The sequence below is a fragment of the Filicampus tigris genome, chromosome 10 (assembly GCF_054856515.1).
Source record: "Filicampus tigris isolate MCC_2025a chromosome 10, RoL_Ftig_1.0, whole genome shotgun sequence".
Classification (NCBI taxonomy): domain Eukaryota; kingdom Metazoa; phylum Chordata; class Actinopteri; order Syngnathiformes; family Syngnathidae; genus Filicampus; species Filicampus tigris.
The window spans coordinates 16,693,601-16,707,744 of record NC_141226.1 but is presented as its reverse complement, the minus strand read 5'-3'; the positions used below and the strand labels follow the sequence as shown (position 1 = coordinate 16,707,744).

The 14,144-nt window shown below is 39.3% G+C and overlaps 1 protein-coding gene and 1 long non-coding RNA gene across 5 annotated transcripts in view; one reads left to right on the top strand and one right to left on the bottom strand.

The window, feature by feature from the left end:
• Positions 1-327, bottom strand: part of LOC147141072 (uncharacterized) — a 117,588-nt gene extending 117,261 nt beyond the window's left edge. For all 4 annotated transcript variants that reach the window (XR_015088314.1, XR_015088317.1, XR_015088316.1 and 1 more), the window contains exon 1: positions 293-327. This is a non-coding gene — a long non-coding RNA (uncharacterized LOC147141072). The remainder of the gene's footprint in view (positions 1-292) is intronic.
• On the top strand, positions 89-6,288 carry aqp4 (aquaporin 4). The gene is made up of 6 exons (XM_086042602.1): positions 89-316; positions 1,619-1,732; positions 2,437-2,869; positions 2,946-3,110; positions 4,124-4,204; positions 5,120-6,288. Exons 2-6 carry the CDS (start codon positions 1,641-1,643, stop codon positions 5,318-5,320), a joined length of 972 nt encoding a protein of 323 aa, XP_085898728.1. The 5' UTR covers positions 89-316; positions 1,619-1,640; the 3' UTR covers positions 5,321-6,288.
• The last annotated feature ends 7,856 nt before the right edge of the window (positions 6,289-14,144 follow it).

The following is a 14,144-nucleotide window of genomic DNA, read 5'->3' as shown; positions in this document are numbered from 1 at the left end:
TATTCAAAATAAACGTTTACTTGGCGTCAAAGAACAGCGAGTGTTTGTATGAGCTCACTTCTCTACGAAATCAGAGCGTTTAGGACACATTTCTCCACGAAATGCTGATCGTGATCGCCGACACAAAGATGATTTCATATGCTAACGTAACCACACATACGGCCTTTAGCACATCAGGCTAGCGAATTAAAATATTTGCTTTCGCTTTAAAATTGTGTTATAGCTTCATTGGGTAATAAAAACAACTTTAGAGGGACAAACAAATTCAAATATATGTATAGCATCAACACACCTGCAGGTAGAGCGTAGGAGAGCTGTGAGTATGACTAATTCAATGACACTCTGGAACTTTATAAACGTTAAAATACCACAGAAATACCTACGCAATACACGCTCGATACACGGCACGATAATCACGTGCATACGTTTATTTAAAGCCCAGGTTGATACTTTATATCTCGACTAGCCCTTATCAGTTCATTAGTTGCTATTTTTAACAGCGTTTTGGAATTCCAACTCGGCAAAGCAAAAGAACGCACCAAAGATTGCTGTTCAAAGGATTCATTTATTTTACCAAGGAAAATTATGCAAGTAATGTCTAAAGAACATGAGAAAGTAATTTTACTTTCCAAAATGAATACATTACTTTCTGGTAGAAGAAACTACTTTCTACTACTAAAAGAAATTACTTTCTTTTAATCCAGTAGTTCTCAAACCTTTTACACCATGTACCACCTAAAAATGTACTTAGCTCTTGAAGTACCATCAAGATGAACATTAAAATATAGTATAGTTGTGCAGACGGCCCAGGAGTGAGGTTTTATACCTAAAAAGGATATTTTATATTATTGTGAGCGACTGACATGGTGTGAACGGTAATGCTTGGCTTGAATATAAGAATATTAACATAAGAATATTAACAATACAAAATGTAAATGCTACATTTAAAATGTATTGCACATGAAAGTTCAGTAAATTGTACTGAAATAGTTATTTAAAAACAAGCAGTTCTAAAAGATTAAACACAATGTATTGAACTTTAAAAAAGTTAAATATTACAGAACTGATTGTGTCCCTTCCAAACACTTGCATGGTTTTTCACCAGGAGAAATTTCAGATATTAGAATATTTTCATACAGCAAACAAACCAGGTAAGTGGGCTTTATGGAGAGGATTTACTCTGTGACTATTACAGTTTTTAGCAATTTTGTACTCTTAGAAGCCATAATCACACACTTGTAAAATGTAATGACCTAAAAAAAAAAATTAATATATAAATATATATACTAAAAAATATTTTTTTTTTAATATATAAATATAATATACATAATTATATATATACATATATATATATATATATATATATATATATATATATATATATATATATATATATATATATATATATATATATATATATATATATATATATATATATATATTAATATAATGTGTATATTATGTGTGTGTGTGTGTTAGTGTGAGTGTGCGTTCTTAAGGGCTGGACAGCACACAACCCTTTTGACATTCCGATGAGCCTTTTTGACTCATCCTGCGGTGTGCAGTGTGACTGTTTGCACAGCGAGTAAAAATCCCTGACTCCTCCCAACTCGTGCAGGCATTATAACTCCTGAGTGGTGATGCCAGGCGTGCAATCTCGGGGTACCATTGGCGGATCACGTTCGAATGATAGAGTGGCCATCAGCTCCACACAACCTGCTACTGCTGCCATGTAAGTACTGCACGATTGCATGATACTGCATTTGGCAGTGTGATGAATTGAACGCATATTGTCAAACTATTTTTACAAATAGTATCGACAAGATGTGTTGTATCGTTGTTTCGTTGTATATTAGGATCCAGCATTGATTCACCAGTGCAAAATATCACAATTATTGCTCAGATGACACAAAGTGAATCTACATACAGTATAATCTTCCTCATGTACTTTCAAGGCAAGGCAAGTTTATTTAGTATATCACACATTTCATACACAAGGCAACACGACATTAACGTCATTCAAAAGAAACGCAAAGAGAACAAAAGTAGCTTATTAAAGTTGCAAAAACAACATACATTGACAACATTTCAACACATTTACAAACAAAAGATTTAAAGTGAAGGAAAGAAGTAAAAAGTCGGTTTCTATAATTACTAAAAAAAAAAAAAGTACAGTGAAATAGATTTGATGAAATGCTTAAAAGACCGTAAATAAATGGAAGCAACGCTTTTAACCTGGATTTAAAAACATTTAAATGTTTAAACCCTTTTTTTCTTTTATCCGTGCAAATTTCTGAATAAAAAAAGTAAACACCGATTTGGACAAAAAAAAATATTTTGACTTTGGAGAAAGCACTTTATACGCTTGTAAATGAGTGTGTAGATGAGTGTAAACCTGTGTGGTGCATCCAACATTCTTCATTCTATTTGCCACAGGAGTATAATTACGGGAGTGGAACATTTAAAGACCAAGGATTTCTGGAGGGCCGTAGCTGCAGAATTCCTGGCCACGTTCCTGTTCATGTTTATCGGTTTGGGCTCCACCATCGCTTGGCCAGAATATACGAAAACTACGACTGGTACGCAAACTACGGGGCAAACTACAACGCAAGCACCTAAGCCGGACCCCAGGCTCCGCATTTCACTGTGCTTCGGCTTAACCATTGCCACCCTGGTGCAATGCTTCGGCCACCTCAGCGGCGGGCACATCAACCCGGCTGTCACGGCGGCAATGCTCGTGACCAAGAAAGTGACCATCGTCAAGGGGCTGCTCTATTTGGTGGCCCAGCTTGTGGGTTCAATGGCAGGTACCGGGATCGCGACCCTCGTCACACCCTCTGATCTCACGACTAATATGGGCATCTCCTCGGTGAGGACTCTGGATTCAACATACGTTATATGTGTCTTTCCTTTCAAATCAAACCAAAATCTATGCGTTTGCTCAGGTGAATGAGTCAGTGGGAGTGGGAAAGGGCCTACTCGTGGAGCTGCTCTTAACGTTCCAGCTGGTCTTCACCATTTTTGCCACATGTGACTCCAAACGCACTGACCTAGGCGGATCTGCTTCCTTGGCCATCGGACTGTCCGTAACGATCGGTCACTTATTTGGGGTGAGTGTTTACCATCCAATAGTTGTTCACTTTCCTGGCTTCCGTGAAGGCAGCATGTATTCAATTCCAATTCGGTGATTGTGTGAATATCAGTTCACACAGTCTGTTTATATGGACAGTCTAGAGTTTACTCCGGCTTTTGCCCAAAGTCAGCTGGAAAAGGCTCAGACTCCCTATGACACTGAACATAAGCGAATGGATTGACCCATCTATTATCGATAGAGTGTATCATGTTTAGGATAGCCAAGGAGTGGGAAGCTGCAGTCTTTCACACCGAAATTGTTTCGCATGTCGTTCACCATGGGGCAGACTACAAGGAGGATAGCGACCCAACTCAAGCTTGTCATACAGTATTTGTTGCTGGTTGCTAAGCAACCAAAAAGTGGCCCGGTGCCTTTTTACTCTTGTTTGGATGTGGAGTAGGCTGCGGCCCGGCAATAGGCACACTAGATGTGTGACAATTAATCAATCAACAATTAATCGATTATCAATATTAATCAGTCGTTATTTTTGTAAATCAATTAATCGTTAATCTTCTCTGTGAGCTCCAGCCGCTTGGAGACCACTTTGACATGAACCTTTGCAAGTTTCTCCATTTTCTTTCACTGCAGCCTACATCAATGCCCAAACATCTACCTAATATCTAACAACCAATTATGGCTCAGCTTCAGAAAACAGGTGATTGGTCGTTAGCCGAGGGGTAGATTTTGCTGCTTAACTCAAACGCAATATCAATCAAAATGCCGTGTTTAGAATAGTTTGGAACTATTAGCGACAAGTTACAACACTCCGATGCGTGACCCCGCACTGGCAACCTACTTCTGGGAGCTTGCCTAAACCCTCCTCGATAGAACCTATCCAGCATGTTTTAGACGTCTCCCTCCTCCAACACACCTGATTCAAACGATCAGTAAATGTTACCACCCACTGAATTGCTCGAATACATTTTCACCTCTGTGTTGTAACTTTCAGCAATATTGTGACTATTAATTATCGGCTTATATGTCTTGCAGATTTCTTACACAGGAGCCAGCATGAACCCCGCTCGTTCCTTTGGCCCAGCAGTGGTCTCAGCCAATTTTGCGGATCACTGGGTAAGAGAGCTTGATGATGTCCTGGAGTTTGCAGCATTCCCTTGTATTTAGGATTATTGGTAGCTCTTGGTGTTTCTCGCAAGTTTTGTCTTCACTTTCAGAGGCAGAATGAGGTTTTACCAACATAAAATTCCGGCGCAGAAACTGGCATCCGATATGCGTATATAAATCTGAAAAGTGTGATTTGAATTTCTATTCATCCCCCCGTACTTTGACATCCCTAAAATACAATCCAGTGCAACAGATTGTTTTAGGAAGTCATCTAGTAAGTAAATAGAGTGCACCTGTGTGTATCATTTTTTAAATTCATTAAGATAGCATGTCAGTGTAGGAACTCACAGGTTGTCTAGAGAAAAGGACGTGGGTGAGAATAGTGCATTTGAACTGGTCATAAATCCAAATGGTGGTTTGTTCCAATTGTACAATTGTCTCATGACGTCGTAACACATGTATCGATTGTGTATTTTGTCTTTGCGGTTGACTCTAATTCGAGCTAAAAAGATTATTCTGAGCAATCGCACCCATCTGCTCAGAAAACTGCCATGACAGACGTTCATAGCATGTAGTCAACACTGATTTGGGATAATTCAGACTCCAGCCTATTAAGTAGCAACACAATCTATTTACCAGGTTAAAAAAAAAAAAAGCTTTTTTTATCCATTTCTTCTTTCACTCTTTCTTATTTGTATTTTCGGGTAGTTTGGATGCCCTGTGGCACCACGCTGCCTCTGACAGGTCAGTGTTGGGACTGCAACAAACAGCTTTAGTGTGTGGTGAGCTTTCTTGGTGTGTCATCTCGAGTGCACCACACACTGCAAGCCCATTAACAATACTGATTTATTTTTTCATGTGTGGGGTCTCTCACATTAAAATGGTTAAGATGTTTAAAATAGGTCTTCTTGTACCCCACTCTAGGTTTACTGGGTGGGTCCCTTCCTGGGTGCCATCATTGCCGCACTCGTGTATGATTTCCTGTTCTGCCCGGAGAACGGCAAACCAAGTCCAGGGCAGGTGATTCCCAAGGACCAAGCGGCATCCTTGCAGCCGGTCAAGAAGAAGAAGAGGACCGAGCGAAAAGACCCGCCACCAACGAGGGAAGTGCTGTCCACCGTATGACAAGCAGATGCACTGGAAACGGAGAGCAACCTATAAGACAGAATGACAACAGTTTTTGGCTTTCATCTTGAGTCCCCCGCACTACACCTCCCATGCCTTCAGATAAATTCATCCTTGAATGCGTTTTCAGCCCAAGAGGGTTTGTGCACTGAACAATTTCGATTACATGTTGCCATATAGCTTTGCTTGCAGCAGAAACACTGTCTGCAGTCTAAGTGAGTGTAAGGTCCACCAATTTACGTAGGATCTTCATGCGGCAACCTTGAATGAGTCAGGAAGAAAATGTTATTTGGGGATTAGTGTCACATTTACTCCAAAGGGCATGTCCTGGTTAAACATATTACAATACAACTAATGTACTGGTTCTCTATATTCAGTAGGCTTTACACGATCAGAAATTGACCGATCAGCGAGTTTAAAAAAAAAAAAAACAGTGACCGATCACCGATCAGATCAGAAGATGCACCAATCTATTAAGCAATATGCTTATTTACTGTACAGTCGACGCCGCTATTCACGGGGGATTGAAACTCTCCCGACCTACGAATAGCTAAAATTCACGTATAGTTGACTTTCATCAAAATGCATTTTGGAAAAGTAACAATTAGGCCTTAAAAAAAATCTCCTCAAAACGCTGATAAATATTCAATACAAGTAAATATTCAATACAAGTAAAATGGTGTGGGGACTCAACTCCCCTCCAAGAAAAACAATATTTTAAAATATCTGACTAATTGCTGTGAAACCTTGGATTATTAATGATGGCAGCACAGAACGTCCCTGAAGCGAATGAAATTGTACTTGCTGTGATGTTTTATTTTGCAGAACCAATCAATGCTGTCATTGATTGATCGGCAAATTATGACATTACAACCAATCACCGATTTTGCATGAAATGCAAAATATCTGCCGATCCGATCCAGTCGATCAGATCTATGTAAAGTCTAATTTTCAGTGCATAGGTGGATGCTCTCATGGGAAACGCACTATTTGTAAAAATGTATTTATTTTTGGAATTTACACTGTGAAATAATTGTACTTCATATTCTAGGAGAATATTTGGTTGTAATAAATTTCATGCACTGGTTTACTAGTTTTAGTACATCGTCGAATAAAAGATGGATGACTCGGTTGTTTAGCTTTTAATCTGGATTTAACCAGGTATGTATGATTGTCAGCTGATCTGGAAATTGGTGCTGTGAATTTTATTTAAGATAATAAAGTTTTACCAAAACATGGACTATACATAACTATCAACTCACTTCATCATAGAGATTGACAACTACACTATAATTTTTTGGGATAAAAACACATCCTCACAAGGCAGAAAAAAACAATACAAAACATGACTGATGTTGTAGTTATCTTCTACCAATACTATTTTTTGGCGTCTATGGGTTCACATGGTAGGTATGTCGGTACCATCATTTAATAAGTGAATAATGTGAAAAATGAGACATGACTTCTGTTTTCATTTGTTTTAAAACGGTGGTTGCTTATGTTAGGGATGTAACGCTATCTAAATATCACGATACAATATTGTCACGGTATGAACCTCATGATAATTATAATATTGTGGCGAGGTTGTCAATATGAAAAAGCATGTGATACATATATATATATATATATATATATATATATATATATATATAAAATTCTGTACGTAGGGTTACAGCATAGAGGGTTCTTAACTGTTATAGATCACTTGTAGAGCTTAAACCCACTTAGTCAGCATGTACAAGTATGTTGGCCTATTAGAAAAAGAAAAAGAAAGAATTACAGACAACATGTATCTATTAGGTTTTTACTGCCTGCTACCTTATACCAAACTCAACATTTCTTAATTGTTTTTTTATATTTATATTTCATACATTTTCAATAGAGCAGGTACAGGACTGGCGCACACACTCCTCACACAACAAAATACAACCACCTGTAGATCAGTGACGAAGTTAACCCTCGGCACAGTGCTCAACCTTGGATGATTTATGATTGAGTAATTTCTTTAGTCAAGAATCATCTTCATGTGATCTAATTCCATTGTGATTTGTTGCTTATTTTCACTCCCATCCCTTTGTATTGATGAAAACTTTCATCGTCTCTGTCTAACATTAGCAGGGCTATATATTTATACGACACAAATTTGATGAGATCATCCGTTCTACCGCGCACAGTCTAAATGTGACAACAGCATCACTTAGTGGTCTCTTGTGTAAAATAAAGGCTCACCTCGAGTGTTTCTCCAGGGGAGGGCAGCCACGAGCCTCCAATTGCACATTCCATTGCCCACTTGGATATACTGCAGAGAACACGTGCAGCAATAGATGTGACTGATACGTCACTGGACATGATGTGAGGCAAATTATGGGAAAAGAAGTATTGCTTATGTGCAGTCATAAATATTATAGTTTTAAGTGAGGAGATATAGTACTATTGAATTATTATTTTTATTTTTTTTGGTGTAACATTGGAAGTAATGTCCTATGCCTTCTATGATGTAATACTTGTAATACTAATGAGGTAATAATTGTATAAATAGGTAAGACAGGCAGAGGAAGGACCAATCAAGCAGAACTGATCAAAATGAATGCATCATTCACTGGAAATTTGAATTCTTAGGAATTCACAATTTCATATATACATATATATCGTATACTGCATATACATACAGTGCTGTGAAAAAGTTTTCATTCAGCAACACTGGTGGGTTTTCGAGCATAAACAGCCCCTTTAAGGTTATGTCACAGCATTTCAATCAGATTCATGTCCGGACTTTTACTAGGTCACTCCAAAACCTTTGTTTTGGTTTTTTAAAGTCATTCTGAAGTTGAACTGCTGGTGTGTTTTGGATCTTTGTCCTGCTGATGGCAAGCAATGTCCTCCAGGATTTTCCGATAAAGAAATTTTCCAGCAATCACAGCAAGTTGCCCATGTCCTGAAGTAGCAAAGCAGACCCAGACCATCACACAACCACCACCATGTGTGGCTGTAGGTATTACGTTCTTTTTTTAAAAATGATGTTCCAACGAAACAAAAAAAACAAGTTAGCCTGTAATGGCTTCACGCACACACGCCATTCATTTGTAGTTTGCATGCAGAGTGGTAAACATCTTTTTTAACTGCGATATTCTTCAAATTTAAGCTAACAAATAAAAAGTTTGTTAACGCATCCATCGTGACTTCTTCATACTTGACAATTTGCATTTGCAATTTCAATCCCCAGCGTGGTGCAGAAAGGGCAAAAGATAAAACACACACCTTAAAGATCATTAGCAATTAATATTTGGGGATTCGTGGGGGAAAAACTGCGTTAAACACTCGTTCAATAATTCATACTATAAACAAGAAAGTCTCCCACTTCCTTAATAATTTAGACGTAAGCTAATGTTGATTTATTCAGGAAGGTCTGCGCCACAAGCGCTGCCTGGAGTGCCCACATTTGAATTAAAGTAGGACAGTAGCAGGCGAGTCTGTAATAACATTTGTATAATTTTATTATTGCTCGCGGCCCAGTTCATTTCCTCCTCCAGTAGCTGCGTGAAATTGTTTGATTCTGTAAAGTGCCTTGAGTGTGACGCTCTGGGCTCGCAGGGAGGTGCAGGAACAGGAAGGCTGGTGACATTCGGTTCTGATGCTGTCACACGCGCACACCCACACGCAGATAAATAACGTTGCCATTGCCAGGCTTTGTTACACTGGCTCACTTAATAATTCACGCTGTCTTGAGAATATGATTGATTTTCTCACTCACCCTGTCACTCATGATGAATATTTGAGGGAATGCATTCGAGAGGGCGTGCAAGTGTAATAATAAGTCATTCATTACACCATCACATCACATACATTGGAGCGTTTGTCAATATGGTCCTGCAGTGCAAAGCATGCTTGTTATGCAACTCACATTATCGAGGTACCAAGTATCACACCATTGCAACTGCGAAAGAGTACTAGAAAAGAACTGAAAAGAAATGCTGTTGTATATTTTTGAGGGGAAAAAAAAGTGGTACATTTGCAATATAAAAAGTTTTGATATTTCATTATTTATTTTCAAGATTGAAGTTGTAATTTTAACAGGGAGAAAGTTGTTGAAAACAGTTTAACATTTAGATAAAGTTGTATATTTTCTAAATTCAAAATCATTGTTTATTTTGTAATCTTTGATATCTTTTTATCGGGTTTGACAGGTTATTTGGGTTGGAAAGGAGCAGTTTGCCCTTTTTCCAAGCTATTTTTCACTAAAATATTTTGAACAGTCCATGTTCTCATTGATATTCAAAAATATTCATTAAATATACTCTGACTTATATATATACCGTATATATATATGGTATACATTTTCAGCAAATAACAGGATATTTGAAATGCCCCTTTCCCAAAATAAGCGAATAAGTGAACTCATGAGTAACACTGTATTATTTACTTTTGTGTTGTCACTACCCAATGACATTTGTGGAGTGATTTACGTGAAATTCGGGCATCTGTGCCTGCTCATTTATCACCAATAGACATGGAAACAGTCCAAAGAATCAGATCTTGGGCACTTGGACCTGCAGTGTAAATCCAGACCGTGTTTATGTACAAAAAGAGTGATTGTTACACAAACAATCCCATCTGGTAGCACACACCTGAGACCCGGGTGTTTTTGACACAGGAGGGGAGGTCTGCAAGTGCTGATTGGTTTCCTCGGGGCTTCCAACTTCCCACCCCGCTCCCTGTTCATTCCTCCTGCAATTCCTTTATGCAGAGCAGCGCAAAGTGCAGTTTGATGAAACACATTTGTTTGACTTAACTCTTGCCTTGCCTTCGCGCCCACATCTCGGAGGCCTCTCGCCGGCCTGACAGCAATGGGGCTAATGAGAGGATGTATGTACAAGTGCGCCGCTTGACCGCGGGACTTGTGTTCCATTTGGGTTTTTGGTCTGCGTTATTAGGGAAATCTTTATTATTGTTGTAGCCCTCAAGTGAGGACCGTATAACAGGATTACATTTTATTGGAGCCTCCCAGCAAGCAGCCCCCTTCTCTCTGTCTTTCTTCCCCTCACTGTCACTGACTCCTCCGTCCACTGTTGGGGTTGAAAGGTTGGGACACTCATTCCGGGATGCTCGCCAACCTCCATCCATCCAATTTCTATAACGCTTGTCCTCAATGGGGTCAAGGGTGAACTAGAGACTATCCGAGCTGAATTTGGGGAGTGGGGCGAAGAAACCATCAACAGGTCTGCACTATCCCCCCAAAAATAAAAAAATAATAATAAAAACTAAAACTAATTAAAAACTACCAACAATTCTCTAAAATGTAGTTAAAGGTACTTGAATTCAATACAAGAAAAGTCAAAACGAAATGAAAAATAACTAATGACAAAATCAAAAGCGATTATAACCCTGGTGCAGAGTCAACATTCCTCTTATAACATGACCAAAACATAATACACAGTTATTTAAGTGAAATACAACATTCATCAGAGATGAATTAATGTGTCCCTAAGCATTCTTTGGATGCTGATTTGTCTTTACTTTATTTTTCTAGCACATCACTTTTTTGAGATACATTATTTTTTTGTTTTTAAGTTTGACTTATAAAAGTTTGCCTGATATGGATTTTACCATATGTGGCAATTTATAGCTATGACGTTTCAGAAAAAAAAATCCACCTGTTGCTGAACCTAACTTGTAATTCATAATTATTACTAAATATATCACATATTATATTATAATTCGTATTATGAAAACTTTCTGAATCAGTGCAAAAAAAATGTATGTAGAACTGGTTACTTGCATCTCTGACTTGACTATCTTGTCTTGTTCTTATCAACCAATCAGAGGATGGAAAAATGCTGTTGTTATTAATTTATTGTTTTAATTGTCTTTGTTTTTATGCCTGATTTTTACTTTATTTACAGCACTTTGTATGCGGCTCTGGTTGTTTTTAATGTGCACTATAAACAAAGATGAGTTGAGTCATGGAGGGCTAACTAGCTGAACCTCTGAGGTGAATTTGAGGTTACAATCAAGACGATTGTAAAACAAAGTTAACTGCTGTACAACACAAATGAAAAGAACCGTCGTGGGGACTGGGCCTGTTGTACTCGCTCGACACACACAATCGTTTGCATGAACAAAGACACAACAAGAGGTGTCCCCAGGTTGTTTACCTGCCAAATGAACGACTTTACAAAAGGTGCACCTTCTGCCGTGTGCCTGTGACACTTCCATTGTTTAATTTAGGCCTAGCTAAGGCGGAGTTCGCACATACCGATAATCAGGCTGATTCTGACAAATAGTACCCACATATTGGCCGGTCCGCCTCTGATTTTAAACGGAATTCCGTCAGCGATTCCGACTGTAAACTTCAATAGCACGCCCCCTCCCCCGCTGGCTGATATTTGAACAGAAAGAGTGACTCACAGTGACTCGCCGCTGCCATTGAAGCCTCGCCGCGGAAAGACTAAAGACGGACTACAGATGAAAGACGGATTAAATACGTTGACCTCCGACTATGTTTAGTCCAGCTATTCTAAAATAGACGTCATTTGTCAACCATCAGCAAAACGGGCGTCCATCATAGGCAGATAGATGGACCAGACCGTCACATTGAGAGAATGCCGAGCTCTGCCTATGCCCTCATCTAGACTAGTGATTACATCAACAACATCAACAAAAATAGAAAAAAAAAGTTACTCCGTAATCTCTCACTTGCACTCTTTGCCATCTAGTGGAAGCAATTAATTATCCAGCCTGTGACTATATGTTGCTGCCATAGCAAAATAAACAACAATGCATTATTTGTATCATCCGGCCATTTTTTTTTTTTTCTTGAGCATCGTATGGTGGGAATGTCAGCTAAAATAAGTAAATATTATTTTAAAACGGGCTTTCGGCTGTTTATTGCGACTCTCAGTTTGAGTTTACTGTCAAACTAAACATCAAACAAAGAAACTTTTGTGCTGTGTATTTAAAACAACCACATAGCTTAGCCTTTATTCTGCTATCTTAAGGCTAACGCTAACATAGGAAATGATTGGCATTGATGTGGCTGTGTTACAACCTTTTAACCAATGAACACAAACAATGGAGCAACTCGTGTAGACAGGCAATATAACAGTACTCAGTCATATACAAAATTCTTTATCCTCTGACAAGAATAATTATATGAATCCCACTTGAGTTCTAGGCAGGACCAGCTCCACTGCAACATGAGCGGCTCCTGCATCCAGGCAGAAAAATAAGTGTGACATCATATGAAATGGCTTTTTTGCTGCTCCCAGGTGGCCAGGACATGCACACCAGAAAGAGCAGCATTGAGTGATATTTTTTTCTGTTTGATTATGTCACTATATGTTTTTATGAGGGATAATATGAAAGACTGAGAAAGGGGCGGCATGGCTCGGTGGTAGAGTAGTCATCCCCCATCCCAGAGGTGGTGGATTTGATCCCCAGCCTTTGTGACCGTGTTGAAGTATCCTTGAGCAAGATACTGAACCCCCAGTTGCTCCTGATGCTGCGTCATCAGTAGGTAAATACAGTGTGAAGTGCTTTGAGTACCGAAGGCAGAAAAGCGCTATACATGCGACAGCCTATTTACAATTCAACCATTTCAAACCAAAGAATGATATTTTTCCTCATTAAAAAACACATAGCATTTTGTGTTGCTGTTTTATGGGAACCTGGGACTAATTCATGCCATTTCCATTCATTTCAATGGGGTAAGACCAATTGGATAATTTACCTGGGCACACCCGATGATATCTCACTACACACTAATCTGCCGCTGCACATTGGTTGGCGATCACCGTTCTGAGCAATTATCGTGTGTGTTAAGAGTGATTTTTTTTCCTGCTCATAACGTCGCGCGCCACACGGGAGCACTTTCCTTTAAAACTGGATGGAAATCTGCCAAAACTAACATTTGATCAGCTATTGTGGGTAAAAGTGCGCAACCCTGCAGGGCACACACATACACACACACACCCACCCCTTCACGCACACAAACACACACACACACACACACACACACAGTCAATGAGTCAGGTTCTAGAGCTTTGCCTCATTTGTCCCACTCCTGTACATAACTACGGGCGATTAGAGGGGTGTGGCCAGTTTTGCTGCAGTAGTTGAAGTAGCATCTCAGTTTTGGGACACAAACAATTAGGTGCCCGGTTTGAGGGTCAGCTGCATTGTGTATTCATCACTTTCCCGTTTCCCGTATGTATGGTATCCGTTTTTCACTGACGCTTGATGCAAAGATTCTATCCACACAAATTGATGGTCGTCTCGCTGAAGGCAGAAGCCCTTAAGAGACAGCGATGACGCCGTTTATAATAATGGTGTTTGAATGGAAACAGATGGAAGAGGAGAGGGCAGCCTGGTGCATGATGGGAAATCCCCAGCACTCTGCGCTAATAGCAAATAATTCAGGACAAGCCTGAGCTATGGACTCCATCCAAAAAGTTTTAAGCCTGTGTTGATAAATAGAGCAAGGTTGTATTTTGAATGTCTTTGGCTGAACAAAAAACACTATCATTTTTTTTCAGGGTTTGCTCCTGTCTCGTGTGAGTGTATTTATAACTATATGATATCACTGTCTGCTTGGAGCGAGTTCACATCTGCAACCAATCTCGGAAAACGTGTTCACCAAAGTACCACATAGCCGCTGTTCTCTGAGAAGAATCCTCTTCTTCCTCTTCTCCCACAGCAACATTACAGCTCTGGCTTTTGGTGACTTTGGGCATGAAGCTGCCAGGAAATCGTAATCCACGTCCGATGCATATTTTCAACATTGACGTGCCAGGACCCCCGTTATGAATGAGCTCCATTTGGTTGGAAA

Excerpts from the sequence above, each read along its gene's own strand:
- aqp4 (XM_086042602.1), top strand. The coding sequence starts at position 1,641 with ATGCCAGGCGTGCAATCTCGGGGTACCATTGGCGGATCACGTTCGAAT. Across the intron at positions 1,733-2,436 it reads CAACCTGCTACTGCTGCCAT|GAGTATAATTACGGGAGTGG; the intron begins GTAAGTACTGCA and ends TATTTGCCACAG. Across the intron at positions 3,111-4,123 it reads CGATCGGTCACTTATTTGGG|ATTTCTTACACAGGAGCCAG; the intron begins GTGAGTGTTTAC and ends TATGTCTTGCAG.